At 37.0% G+C, this 15,509-nt stretch overlaps 1 protein-coding gene across 1 annotated transcript; it reads right to left on the bottom strand.

Moving 5' to 3' along the window:
• Positions 1 to 9,061: 9,061 nt before the first annotated feature.
• On the bottom strand, positions 9,062 to 10,273 carry foxi3a (forkhead box I3a). The gene is made up of 2 exons (XM_063011897.1): positions 9,721 to 10,273; positions 9,062 to 9,612 (listed from the first exon to the last, which is right to left on the bottom strand). The coding sequence occupies exons 1-2, from the start codon at positions 10,271 to 10,273 to the stop codon at positions 9,062 to 9,064; spliced, it is 1,104 nt and encodes a 367-aa protein (XP_062867967.1).
• Between the last annotated feature and the right edge of the window lie 5,236 nt (positions 10,274 to 15,509).

Raw genomic sequence — 15,509 nt, 5'->3', positions numbered from 1 at the left:
GATGAACAAGTCTGTATTTCAGTGATAGTGGTTGATTTATTCTAACATAAATCTGTTCAGATGTTGAAAATATCATGATAGTTAATTCATCAGACATATTAATTTTACATTAATCACAGGTCTGGGTGTTATGATCCTTACACTAAGTTATTTTTTGTATGGTCTTTGACACAATAAATGGCTCATGAAAAAAACAATTTGTATTTATTTTTGTGGTTGTAATTTTGAGGCATTTTGCAGCAACTATTTGACAAAATTGTAAGCCACTTTGGCTAAAAGTTTCTGCTATATCCCATAAATCTGATATTATTTTATTCATTTACAGCATTCAGCAGAGCTACTAACAGAAGTGCTTCCTTAATCAACATGTTGGACATACTTAATCATTCTGTTCACCCTTAAACTATAAATAAATTTTTCTTGACTTGCAGTTCAGACATCCTCTACTTTGCTTTTTTAAAACTCTGTTACGTGTCTCATGTTGCTCACAAATCTAATGAACAAGGTGCTAATTGTCTCTTTTATAGCTGATGTGGTGTTTTGGCAACCAATATAGTAAACCTTACCTGTCTGACTGTGCTTGTACTTGTAATTTACTTATTTTACAAACTTTTTCATGTGCTGTTTTAGCTGTAATCACCCCCCCTTTAACATGGTAAAAAGTTTGCGTAAACATTACATCCTTATGTACTTGTTGAAAAAAAAAAAAAAAACACAACCCGTAGGCAACAACCACGGCCATTACTATTAAGTTTGTTTCTTTTTCATACTATAACTCTCTCCACTTATTTGTAAAGGCTTTTCACTACAATTTAAAATGTGATTGCACCGGTTCACTTCGTGCATTACTACAGCTGGGCACTGATGTTGCCTGTTCACTGTCAGCGTTCCACATTGTGGGCCTTGCTCTGTCTACTGTTATATTCAACCACCAAAGATATTAATCCAAACTGTTATAGTAAAACTTTCTGGATTGTCATTATAATGAGGCAGAATTAAAATGTCTTCTTACAGAAACTAAAGGGGGCATTATGAAAAATTATAAACAGCCCCAGGCTGTTATTTCATTCAATATTACAGATGGCACTTTGCATTTGGGCAGGTAGTCTTCTCGTTAAGTGCCAAATCCACATTCATCCAGTAGATTGCCAGGTGGTAAAATGTGGTTCTTTATTGCCCCATGCTTTCCGAGAACACAGTTCCTTTGCTTTACACGTGGATTTGCACGTGTTGAGTTTAGACCTGCTTATTCATCAATCCATAAAGCACTTGATGAACAATTTATACGAGGGAAATACTTTTATGGCCACTTACATAATAGTAATGAGTATTACAACTAAAGAAAACAAATGTATTGCTAGCTGCTTAAGGATTTGGCAGGTTTGTTCTGTGAGCTGAGCTTGTGCACTTGCATGCGGCTCTAACTATATAAACTATATTAAGCTCTTCAGTGCTACCCAGTGTTTTTCTTCTGATATTTCTACTTGATTTCATTTGTTGCATTTGGTAACAACTGTTACTGTTAAGACTGTTATAATTACATTAGACTGCAAAACTTAAACCACTGCTGAGAATGTAAGCGTGAGGAGCCAGATCTGCTAATATAAATAGGAATGGAATAAGCTGGTCTGAGCTGGTATATGTGTGCTTGATTTGGTTGATTACTTTGTTTGTGCATTTCAGTTCAGGCATCACTGAGAGACCTACTGAACTGTTTCACCTGTGACTTAAATCCGTTGCAGTCTAATCACCTGTCAGTGCAGAGTTCATGGAAAAAGGGGGTTTACAGTCAGTGATCAGTTCTGGATTGTGCTAGTTTTTCTGTGTATTTACTCTGACTTGTTAGGGCACCTTGAGGGAAACCCGTGCGACTGGTAATCAAACATACGGGTAGAGAGCTCAGCTATATAGGGGCTACTGGGCAGGGAGTGAGTGTGAGACAGACTGGGGCCAGAACATATGTGAGACGACAGAAGAGCTGAGGTGACACTCAGTAGCATGTATATTTAGAAGTCACCAACACAGAATCATATTAGTCTACAATGTTTGGCCAAAAGTATGTGGACACAAATGATTTGTGTAAATCCTATTTATTTAAAGTATCCTCCAGTCCACCCAAAGAGGATGGGTCCCTGCTGAGTCTGGTTCCTCTCAAGGTTTCTTCCTGTAATTTTAATGGTTTTTTAAAAGTTTTTCCTTGCCACTGTCACCCTCGACTTGCTCAATAGGGGTTTTTGTCTGTTGGTCCTGGATTCTGTAAAGTTGCTTTGAGACAATGTCCACTGTAAAAAGTGCTATATAAATAAATTTGACTTGACTTGACACCCCTTCCAAAATTAAGTTTATGTGTTTATGCCTCAACCATTACACATTTAAAAATCATAAAATATATAATATACAGTAGACCCTTGAGTTACGAACGGTTTACAATACGAACATTTTGGGTTATGAATGAACTTTTACAACTTAACTTATGAACAAATTTCGGATTACGAACTGAAAAATTGCGAAACACGTGACGTCACGAACAAGTTGGCTTTGACCGTCTCTCTCTATATTTATACAGTGAGCGAACATTTGGACAGCGGACAGTGTTTTTTCGGTGTTTTCTTTATATTTTGTAAAATTCTATATTAAAATGTCCCCAGAGAAGGTGCAGAGAAAGCGTTTTTTGTTGTTGTATATTTACTCCTGCCAGTAGCTGTCACTGTGTATCAGACAGAGGGGACAGTGAGTAAGAGAGAAGAAGGAAGTTATTCTTTCGCGAAATTACACCTACAAAATACAATGCTATTGAAATAAAGAAGGAAATAATAGAGAAATATGAGAGTTGTTGTTTCTGGTAGATACAATGTATTATGGTGTATGGTACAGCACATGTACTGTACTGACATGTGATGTGTGTGTATGTACAGTACAGTACTACTGTGTATTGTTGTTTATTATTGTTTATTACATGAATGTCTATTCTATAATTTAAGATTTAACCTCCTGAGACCTGAGCTTTGATTTTTTCAATGCATTTTTTCTATTCCATTTGTTTTTAACATTATTAGTTGGGCGGCACAGTGGCTCAGTGGGTAGCACTGTCGCACACTGTCACAGCAAGAAGGTCCTGGGTTCGATCCCCAGATGGGGCAGTCTGGGTCCTTTCTCTGTGGAGTTTGCATGTTGTCATGTGGGTTTCCCCCGGGTGCTCTGGTTTCCTCCCACAGTCCAAAGACATGCAAGTGAGGTGAATTGGAGACACTGAATTGTCCATGACTGTGTTTGATATAACCTGAATCTTGTGTAATGAGTAACTACCGTTTCTGTCATGAATGTAACCAAAGTGTAAAACATAATGTTAAAATCTTAATAAAGAAACAAACTTTATTAGTTTTCTAGTACTTTTGCTACCACTAGATGGCAGACAAAAGTGTCCACTAATGGGGACAATCGGTCTAAGTTTAGCAGGTCAAGGAATAAGGCATAACAAAGCCAAAATGTAATGTCCTCATATGTGACCGCAGGGTCTCAAGAGGTTAAGGGCAAATATGCTTGTATTTATAACAAAAAAGACCATTTAAGACATTAGAGAGGTTAGGTAAGGGGGGGTTTGGGAGGTCTGGCACGGATTAATTCTATTTACATTATTTCTTATGGGAAAAATAGGTTTAACTAATGAACATTTTGACTTAAGAATAGCCCTTCGGTACCAAATAAATTCATAAGTCAAGAGTCCACTGTATAATATATGAAGGCAAATTTGGTGTGAAGGAGCTCCATTGGCATGAATCGGAAGATTGCAAGCCAGGTTTTTTTTTAGATAATGAAAGGTTGCACAATAAACACAATAAACAACTTCTTTATGGTGCATTTAACACTTTTATAAAGAAAGTGGATTAAATGTGCTTAATAAAGAGACTGTATATATTAGTTTCACTCAAAACAACTTGCCTATGGTGGATTTAATGTTTTTATAAGTAGACTTTGATCACTGGACAATTGTGCTACAGTTTTGCCAGTATCCATCAAAAGCCTTATTAAACATTTATTTAAATTGTGTTGTTGGTGTTATTCACACAGGAGCATAAAGGGTAAATGGAATCTAATTCAGGTTTATTGGAAACCAGGTATAACGCCTAAATAGGCTTCCACATACTCTGGATAAATATTGCACTTATTCATTTAAGGAGTGAGCTAAAAAGAACATGAATTAAAATATTTAACAGAAATCTAACAGGAATAGAGCTGGTTAAAGCCATGGAATGTGTAACTAATGTTAGGAATGAAATGACACTTTTTTGGTGTAACAAAACATTATTTAGTAATGCTTTTTAATGAAGTTTACTTACATGTTTAGTTTATAAAAGTGGCAGAATGACAGTTTATTTATCAATTGTCAGTCATCCACTAAAATGCCATAATTGCGACAGTTTTATTGTTGGAACTGAAATTAACACAGACCAACACATTGATGACAGACGGTTAAGCCAAAAAAAAAAAAAAAGAAAAAAGAAAAAAAGAAGTAAAGTAGTTAATCGTGAAGTAAAACCTAGATGTCACGTCTCATGACTGTCGCAGATTGATCATTACTATTGACAGGAAAGTTGTTCAGAGTGGATTTTTCAGACAACATCTGCTCCTTTAGATGCAGCCAGTTTTTGCCCACACCTGCACTTGATGGAGCTGCAGGGCATCTTTAATGGAACTGTTGCTATCTCTGCTCCATCAGGTCACGTGTTTACAAACAACTCTGGTTTCTTGATGTGACGTGTGTCAGTAAATACTGAGCACACTTACACTGTTGTTGGAAAATCTCGTAAGAATTTGCAATATTTTATTCTGTAGCCGGCCCAGGCAAGGTTAAAGTTGTTGTATCAATAAAGATAAAAGTGGGAGTGTTGTATTAGGGTTGGGCTACAATGTATGTATCTATGTAGGACCAGCACATGCCACACTTATCAGATTATCAGCAGATCCACAGTGAATTCAGACAGTATTCGAACCCTTTATCCATTAATATACACATAATCACTTAAGTGATGAATTAAAAACATTATTTTACAGTTTTTTAAACATTATTTGTAGCACGACCAACTCTCATGCTTCTATTAACTCAGTACTATTGTGGCCACTGTGGTCCTGGTATCTCTCAAGGGTTTAGATATTGTTAAATGTCCCTGCACTTATCTATGCTATGCTAAGGTTTAGAGGCTGTCATTATTTGTAAAATACACATTGTTAGAGAGCTGGGTCTAACCTTCTAATGAACAGACCTGCTAAAGAAAAATAAATAACCAGACTCAAAAGGGGCACCCATCCCCCACTGGCAATGGAAAGTTTTAGCTCTTCGGTAGTCCTCTGTTTAGCCAAGGGCCCACCCTGATCTTGATCTACATCATTCTGGCAGGCACATGACTATAAACATAAGGCACACTTTCTGTGTTGTTTAGATCCAATCAACTTGATAAGTTGAAATGGAGAGGCCTATTTGATGGTGTGGAGGGTGATGTGTTTTGGAAATAAACAGTACATGGAAGAAGGAGGGCAGGAATGTGTAAAACTGGGGAACCAGTTTTTGATAGGCAGGGAAGACAGCGACACATGCCACTCTTATCTCATCCTCAACACACAATGATTTATGGGCTGATGTTTTAATTTAGCCTTATTATTGGGATATTTAAATAATTAAGCTTTTTACTGGGGTACATTATAATACAACAAAGCTCATCAACATAATGAGTTACTTTAAATCACTGTTTTCTTTAGAACTGGGCTATTAAGTTTTATTCTGGCAAATAATGGTTGATTCAATTCTCTGTATAGCTTCAGTTTAAAAGTTTACATACAGTTGCAGGAGTCACATGCTGTCTGTAATTGTTAATTTTTTATGATGTAATAATTGCAACAATTTTTTTTTAATTAAAATTACTGAAAATATGCTGATACAAAAATATACATACAGAAACTTAAATGATTAAATTTGGTGTAGAAAGATCTGTGCCACAGTGGCATGGCCTTTTGCTTCCATGTCAGTGATTATAAATTAGACTCACAGTTTTGCAATTTGAACTAACTAAACAACATTAGGAAAGGCACACACATGGGTGTATAAGGACCAACAATTTACACTACATTGTCAGAACAAATACCAAGACATGAAGGTACTGTTTGTGGATCTCCACCATCATTACATTGTGGCAAGGCATAGAACTGAGCATAAAACAACATTTAAAACATTTAAACATTTAAACATTTACATTTAAAATGTTCTCAGGACCACTCTGACCAAAATAATTTTTGTCAAACTGGGTACCCTGGCAAGAAGGACCTTGGTCAGCGAGATTAAAAAAAAAGGTCACTATAAAAGAGCTCTAAAAGTTTTGTGCAGATATGGTAAAACCTATTGGATGGACAACCATCTCTGTAGGTCTCTATAAGGCTGGTGTTTATGGCTGTGTAGCAGACATGCATATAAAAGCTTGATGTTTAATTGATGGCACATAAAAGACTCTGGCAGCATGAGGTAAATGATTCTCTGATCAGCTAAAATAAAAAAAATATATGGTGGTGGCAGCATTATGCGAGTAGGGCTTCTCAGCAGTGGGGACAGGGAGTCTGGTAGAAATTAAGTGACAAAAAGCAGGAACACCCTTGAAGAAAACCTCCTCCAGATTACCCTCAGACTCATACTGGGGTGACATTTCACTTTTTAACATGACAATGAGCTAATGGGACAAGTCTCTAAATGTCTTTGAGTGGCTCAGCCAAAGCCCAGACTTAAACCCCATCCCACATCTGTGGAGAGACCTGAATATTGCAGTTTACAGTTGATCACCATCTGATGGAATTGACAGGATCTACTATGAAAAATGGGATAAATTGCCAAAATCTAGTTGTGCAAAGCTTGCAGATAAATATTCAGACCATCAGCTGTAGTTGCTGCAATAGGAGCTTTTACAAAGCACTAAATAAAGGATATACTGTATTATATACTAATACTTTTGTAAACAACAGATTTCAGTTTATTGTGTAGATTGTTGGGTAAAAATTGTAATTACAATAATTTCAAATCGAATCCACCACACAACTGACTGTGCAAAAAGTCAAAGTCTGAATCCTTACCAAATTCACTGTAATTTACTATAGTATTGGTGTGCTGTTTGCCATGTCCCAAGAACACCCAAACCTTACCTTATACTGAGAGGAAATTTAGAACACAGGTATAACTACAATCAAAAACAAGGTTTTTATCAAGCAACGACCTTAAAACCTGTAGCAATGTACACCATGCTGGACTATAGACCACTTTTTGTAGTTGTACTTGTTTCCCCTCAGCATATGGTGACAGTTGGGATTTCTTGTCCACCATAGAGAGAGACCAAAATGTCATGTGTTTTTTATGTTTTTTATGGGTACAGTCAAACTAACCCATGTTATATGAGCACAGAAAAGCCATTAGCTATAGTCTATCATAATTTCTAACAAGGAAGTAAGAGTCAATGCCCTGAAGTTACATTATAGAACCACAAAGTGAATACTAATCCTTATAATTTAGGTGTTATGTGTAATTTCAGCTGTAAAAACATAAGATTTATTACTTGTAATCTGGGAGACACATACACACACACACACACACACACACACACACACTATTATAAAGACAAATGTGTCTTTACTTTGGTCTTTTGTATAACTGTGGCTAAGATTTAAGTCCCAAGCCTCATATCCAAAATGTTTATTTTTAGCACTTTACCTTATAGGAACTAGCCAAATAGTGGTTGGCACTTTGATGCCAAAATTCTTATCTTGTGGCCATATGCTCTTTTTAAAAAGATCCATGCCAATCCATGCCAGTCCATGGCAATAATATATCCACTTATCGTAATAATATATCCACAAATTGTGGATTAAAGTTTGCTATGGCCTACATTGCCAGAGAAAGAAAAGTGACATGATGTTTCCCATGCTAGTTAAATGAAAGTTAGCTAATTAATGACGTCAGCATTTTAGAACAGATTTGTCCCTGGGAATTTTTCAGAACACATGCAAAGAGCCCTTTCTTACATTCATCAGTACGGCAACTGGATACATTTGAAATGTTTCAGTTCAATCTCAACATATTTCGAGATTACCACAATCTTTTTATGTGGAGTAAAGCGTTCAAAGATCATTGATTACTGATCAGAACTATGAATTTTGATTCCAATTATTAGAATATAAGAGTTATGATGACGGCAACGCCTTGTGTGCCATGCCCAAACTATCCATTCTGCTCCCGGTAAGATCATTAACTTTATTAGAGCAGCTGAATGAGGATGCACTGCAGTGAAACCCTGAAGTAAATATAATCTGGTATAGATTTTTCTGTCACAAGCTGTTAGTAAGTGAAGGGACTACACCAAGTACCTGAAAACCCAGAGGAACAAGTTTTGCATCATTTATCTTTTCCTACTGTTCCCCCTATTTAAGCGTGTTATTTAACGGATCTTTTGGCTATCCCCTTCAACCCCCCACCCCCACCCGTCATGTGGATGAGTGACTAGTAAAACAAAGAACTTCTTTCAGCTCCAAGTCATTAAAGCTCAATTATTGGCAATTTTATTTGCATTTTTGAAGTGTATGTTGTTTAGTGTATGTGTCATAATTACAAAGATGTATATTCACTAATAAGAATGTTAATGCAAACAAATAAATAACTGTTTTATGAAGAAAATAAACTAATAAAATCTGACTATAAAATACATTTTGTTTTGTTTTAGTTTATATTAAGTATCTATACAAAAATGTCAGTTTTATCTTTGTTTATTTTTGCACAAATACATATACATACATTATATCACAATAAAAAAATCACAAATACATTAAATTCAGTAAATATACATAAACATTTTTACAGTGAAAATACTTTACACATTCATGCTTAGCTGCAACCTAAAATAGGCAGTTGGAAATGAGAACAGAGCATGTATGGATTCACACAGCGAGTTAAGCAGGGTTCCTCACGTCTGCCTCTGCTCACTCAGGCATCAAGCCACAAGTGCCAGCTGGAAAACACACTTTAGTCCCTTTCAGTCTACACCTCGGTGCCTTCCCGTGGATACACTACGCTGCTGGAGTCCATGCCGGGGTAAAGGTGGCTACTGAACTGACTGAGGATTGAGTCACTGTAAATACCTGTGTAGTGGGAAGGTGAGGTTGAGACGGTGGACTGAGGTGGTGGAGGAACCTGGGCTTCCCACTGTGGCACTGTTGCATTTGGAGAGAATGAGCTGAAGCCCAATGTTGGAGAAACCCTGTGGGGGTCCAGGGACACACCCAGTGGCAAAGAGGGGAGCAGAGTAGACTCCCGCATGTTGCTTGATCCAGAGACCATGTCATTCATATGGGACAAGAAGCCGTTAAGACAGGGGGCTGAGCCGGAGGACACTGGGGGGGATACCCTGTCTGATTCATGGCTGGTGGTACTCTGGTCTTTTGGACTAGATGCAGCAGAGTCTGTTTCTCCATAGCCTTTTGAGTTTTCTTCAAGCTGGGAGTCGGACTTTCTCTTTCTCTTACGACGAAAGTTGCCATTGTCAAACATCTTTTCGCAGTTTGGGTCCAGAGTCCAGTAGTTGCCTTTACCTGAACACAAAATAAGAATATGTTATTACTTTAAGCATTACTTTCTTTGGTTCATGAAATACACTAAAATCCATTAATAATAGCTAAAAATTAGAAACACAATCTCACCTGGATCATCGTCATCCCTTGGCACTTTCATAAAGCAGTCGTTGAGTGACAGATTGTGCCGAATGGAGTTCTGCCAACCAGCCTTGCTCTTATTGTAGAAGGGGAAATTGTCTGCCACATACTGGTAGATTTGACTGAGAGTAAGTCTACGATTTGGAGCCCCATTTATTGCCATGGCAATCAAAGCAGAGTAAGAATATGGAGGCCTGACCATTTTCATCAGGTCCTCTTGAGAAGGGAAAGGAAACCAGCTGAAACCTCCTTCTGTGCCTCCCATTCCTCCTGCTCCAATGTAGGGTCTTTGCATTCCATAGGGTGGAAGTCCTGACCCAAGGTTAGGTGCAGCGTTAAGCCCTGAGCCACCGAACCACAAATAGGGGTTGGGGGCCGAGCTTGCATAGTCCACTAGGTCACAGGCTGCTGGCAGGTTCTGCTGTGGACTCGGCAGAGATGGAGGGCTGTAGAAGTTATCACTGTAAAGGCTGTATTCTTGAGTTTCCTGCCCCATGTTGTGGAACTGAGGTGACAGGACTTGAGGAACAAATGACGTCATGTTCACTCTGGTTCTTTCTGTTGATTTCAGTCTTTCCAGTTGAGTCCCACTGTAACTCCAGCACAGGCTGGTCAGGTGCACCATAACCACCTGTGTCACCTGGGGATTTTATACCTGCTTGGCTACACCCACTCTACTCTGATTGGTCCTCTCAGTACTACCTCACACCTAATTTGTTTGTTGATGAAGTTAGAGGTGTAGTGGAAAACACCTTTGAGATAACATTCCAGTGGTTCTTGGAAGTAAACTTAATTAGAAGTAAAAACCCATAAGTTTTTGAACAGGTGCCAAAAAATTTTTCCAAACCATTTTGAAGAGTTGCTTTTATTGCTTTAATGTAGCTCCAGAAATAGCTCCAGAAAAAAATTAATAGTTTTATTAATAATGTTGTTTAAAGCTGTAGATTTTTCAAGTGAAATAGACCTGTATATAGAAGATATACTTTATTTGTCATATATACATATACAGTTGTACAGTACAATGAAATTCTTTTTTCTCATATCCCAGCTTATTTGGAAGCTGGGGTCAGAGCGCAGGGTCAGCCACCTTACAGCGCCCCTGGAGCAGACAGGGCTAAGGGTCTTGCTCAAGGACCCAACAGTGGCTGCATAGCAGTGCCTGGATTTGAACCGCCAATCTTCCGGTTGATAGCCCAAAGCTCTACCCACTAGGCTACCACTGTCCCTCAGTGTATATAACAATAACTTTAAACACAAACTATTTTTTCAGTAATCAAGTTAGAAATTATTCCAATAATCTTTCAATTTGAGTTATTCTATTATGGTTGCTTTTAGTTTTTTATACCTAATTGTTTAAAAGGATTTTTTTACTTATATGGGCACTACCCTTGGTTAAACTATTTATTTACACCATTTAAACATGCACATAATTTTAGCATATAATATATAACAATAACCTAAATGTCAGACATTTTGTTAAATAAAAGCTACAATTTTGTTCATGTAATATATTTTATGGATGATATACTGTAGACACAAGTAAATTTTAGATAATTTTTAGTGTATAATTGAAGTACTTCATGAAATCTTCACAGTACCACTTGAAATAAAATAAATGAACTATTGTTGTTGCTATTATTATTATTTGTATTTTATTGTGATCATTATTATTAATATTATGTCTTTGAGGAGCAAAGATGGGCAGAGGGTCTCCAGTCATGTCAACAAATGCATAAGAAAGTTATTGAAATGTTCATCAAAGCAAGATTGAAAGAGATTTACACAGTTCTCCCTTTACTGTGCATAATGGAAAATATTAAAATAAAACAAATTAACAAAGACAACTGTTACAGTTAAGATGTGTTAGGGGCGACTTTTACTTTTACTTGTGTGTAGCCTATTATTATGTGGTTCCAAGTTCACTGCCTTGCCATTTTATCATTGGTTGTACAGGTATGCTAATTATTTTCATGTTGAGCAACAGAGCCCAGACAGGTTATATACCACAAACTAATTACATTACCAAAGTTAGGGGGAAAGTGTGATTAATTATTAATGTTTGTTGATTTCTTGTTTAAATAAATCTACTAGAAATGATTGTATACTGAAAAATGTAATTACCAAATATATAATGATTATGATTAGAATATGTAGGGTAAAATACTGATACTGATGATAGTTATATAGGTAAATTAGGTTTGATTAGCATTAATACATTAATAAAGGCATTATTTAAAAAGTCTAATCTGATAAACAAAATGCTTTGGTTTCTATTCAATCAAACATTTTATTTATCCTATTCAGGGTTGCGGTGGTTCAATTCACTGGGCAAATGGTAAGTAACACCCTGTACAGACTCCAGTCCATCACAGGGCAAACACACACAAATGCACAATTTTGAGTTGCTCTATTTAACCTGCCTGCATGTTTGGGATAAAACCAGAGCACCTGGAGGAAACCCACACAGAAAGGACCTAGACTGTTCCACCTGAAATGCAAATCCAGAACCTTCTTAATGTGAAGCAACAGTGTTACTGCAGTTGTAGCCTAGTGGTTAAGGTACTGGACAAGTAATTGAAAGGTCGCTGGTTCAAACCCCACCACTGCCAGGTTGCCACTGTTGGGCTCCTGAGCAAGGCCCTTAAGCCTTAATTGCTTAGACAGTATACTGTCACAGTACTGTAAGTTGCTTTGGATAAAAGCATTTGCTAAATGCCAAAAATGTAAAATGTAAATGTACTGCACCACCCTTGTTCTTTTTCTTCTTTGTCATTATTATTATTATTATTATTATTATTAGTTATACTTACAACAATGAAACAATATGGAAACAATATAAACAATAAAACAATATAAAAGCTGTTGTTAGTAATATAATATAAAGGTCTGATTGTTAAATCTACACAATGTTGCCTTCATGTGAATGATTCTCTTTATGTTAAAATAATGTACACATTTAAAATTCATACATTTAAGGTAACGCTTTTTAAGTTTAAATCTTTATCTCATGCCACGTGTCAGAATAGGCATGTAATGACCAGTTAGCGGGGACTTGAATTCATCCCTTCATTTAATTGTCATTCATTTATTTCTTTCATATACAGTAACCTGCTTATCTGTGAACTGAACTCCCGAGGTAATAGACACGTTGACGACATGCCCACCCCCAGCGACGGTGGCGCGCCAGGGCTCGTGCGCGCACATACAGACAAACAAACACGCGGGAGCTCCGTTCACCTGCTCGTGGAGGTGGCGCGCGACAGTGAGCGCGCAGGCGACGCGGATCCCGGAGCACCTGCAGATCCACGCGACGAGTACACATCAACACATCAACAGGTCATCTACAGACTCGGACACACAACAAGAATGTCGCGTTTGCAAATAATTCAGAATAATTTCCATAAAGCATTTTTGTCTTGTGTTGTTTTTATCCTTTCCGACGATTTGTATAATAAATCCGAAGTCGAACATCAAAAGAGCAGCGTGGTTTGCTAGCATGTGGATCATATCAATTACAAGTTAATACTAAACCGATGGGATATTTACATGGCCCCCAGCAAATGTTCTATTCTACCTGTTGATCGCAAATCTCATATGACGTTCTCATTTTATTTTGCTGACATGTTTAACAAATCACTTGTAACTGAATCGGCTTTGTGCAGACTGAGCGCCCAAACCCTGATGACAGTTTGATGGTTTCTCTGCAGGTCGTTTTCAACTGTCGAGATATAAACTGTAATAAGAAAAAAACTGAAATATTTAGCTTGCCAGCAGAGTCTTAGCAGTGCCTATCAAAAGCAATACCACCTAATAATTTTAACCCCTAATATTTTACTTCACTTTCCGTAAGTTCTGTAATGAATAACTTTACAACATTTTGACACCAGTACATTTATATTAAGTATATTTTTTGACATTTTGATATTTAGATTTTCAGAAAACCCACAATAAACTTGAGATGTCAATGAATTCTGTAATAAATTATTTTTCTTCAACTGAATGATTGGAACCAGGGGCGTAACTACCGGGGGGATGGGGGCAGGTGCCCTCCACGACATGAACTCAACCCCCCACCGCACTGCCCAATTGCTGCACATTGCTTTTATATATATGAAATTTGTTGAGGGGGCTCAAATGTTTTTTTTGCACCGGGGCCCATGAGCTCCTAGTTACACTACTGATTGGAACACATGCTACTTTAAAAATTCACAATTTAAAATATATAAATAACTAACTAAATAAAATGTATTGTATAGATTTTTTAAAAATATCCAGTCTTCTTAACCAGAAAAGTAACACAGAACCCCTTGTATGCAGTGCACTGGTAGATCAGTGGTTAAGGTGCTGCTGCTATAAGCCTCACCACTACCAAGCTGCCACTTAACCCTCAATTTCTTGCAACTGTAATTTGCTTTAGATAAAAGCATATGCTCAATTTTATCTAAAGCGGCTGCCGTAAATGTATTTTTATGTCCTTTGCTCTTTTCACCTCAATCAGCTGTTTTAATCACCCAGTTTTTTAATCACCCTGCCTTTGGTTGGATATTTGACCATTCTACTAGAATTGGTACAGTTTAGTTAATATTGGTGATTTTCTGGCATAGACTAAACTTTAACTTTTGGCTGCTCACATATTTAAGGGTCGTCATCACTGGATCATTCTGGACTGAATACCTGATTTGGCACAGTTTCATGTTCTTAATAGGGTTCAGGCCAAAACTCACCAGTCATACTTCATACTCCCTATCCCAAACACATTTAGTGTCAATGCAAAAATGGCAAAAGTTTAATAAACAGTAACACAAATTGTATACACATTTTGCATCCTACAAATATATCTCAAAGAGATATATCTCACATTATATATAATACATCTCACATTGCTCAGTGAGGTCAAAAGGAACCTAAGAGTGACAGCAAAAATGACCCACAAATATCAGTAAAATCACCACAGAGAAAATAAAAGGACAACCAGGCTTCAAAAGCCATGACTAGTATGGGGTGTGTTATTGGCATGGGTAATTAAGCATTTTGGAAAGAAATATGCTTGTTATATTAAGCCAATGCCAAGCCACATTGTACATGTGTTACAACAACTGGTTTATCTGTTCCTGCATGCATACAAAACAGAACAAAACAGATAACATCATGTCCTTGTTCTATTTTTTTTGCGGCCATCATATGTACAGTAGAATAAGCTTTTATATACAAAAACAAAAACAACCTTTGTTCTGTTGTCAATTTAAGCCATTTCAGAAATGGTTTCCTCCTATTGATTACTGCATTACAGCATTTAGAGATCCTGCACACCAATGCCTGATCCTCATCCCAGCTTTGAGACATGGTGAAGATAGCATCATATTTTGGGCCCCAGGGTCTGGACAGCTGGCAGAATTTTAGAGAAGAAATAGAGAAAAGTCATTTTTCTCCTGCGCTGCACACCAACATTTAAACCAGCTGTAAATCAGGGTGGTGGAAGGATCAGTTAGAAATTTTACTGGAGAAATAAATTTTCACAGTGGAACAACTCTTTTGGACATGTACATGTGTTTTACCATTAATGTAACAAGTGTTCACACACTTATAATCAATGTAGTATAATTCCTTGTTTTATTATTATTATTAGGTGTGTAGAACTAATTGTTATTGTTAATAATTTTGTTGTAATCAAGCATATAATGATACAGATGTCACTGTTAAAATGTCTGATTGAAAACAAACAATATGTGCATATCTATTTAGGTCACTGACACAATAGTTGCTGAAAAGTGTAAAAA

Source organism: Trichomycterus rosablanca, chromosome 16, assembly GCF_030014385.1.
Source record: "Trichomycterus rosablanca isolate fTriRos1 chromosome 16, fTriRos1.hap1, whole genome shotgun sequence".
Lineage (NCBI taxonomy): Eukaryota > Metazoa > Chordata > Actinopteri > Siluriformes > Trichomycteridae > Trichomycterus > Trichomycterus rosablanca.
Note: the sequence above shows the minus strand (reverse complement) of the source record. Positions and strands in the feature narration are given on the sequence as shown.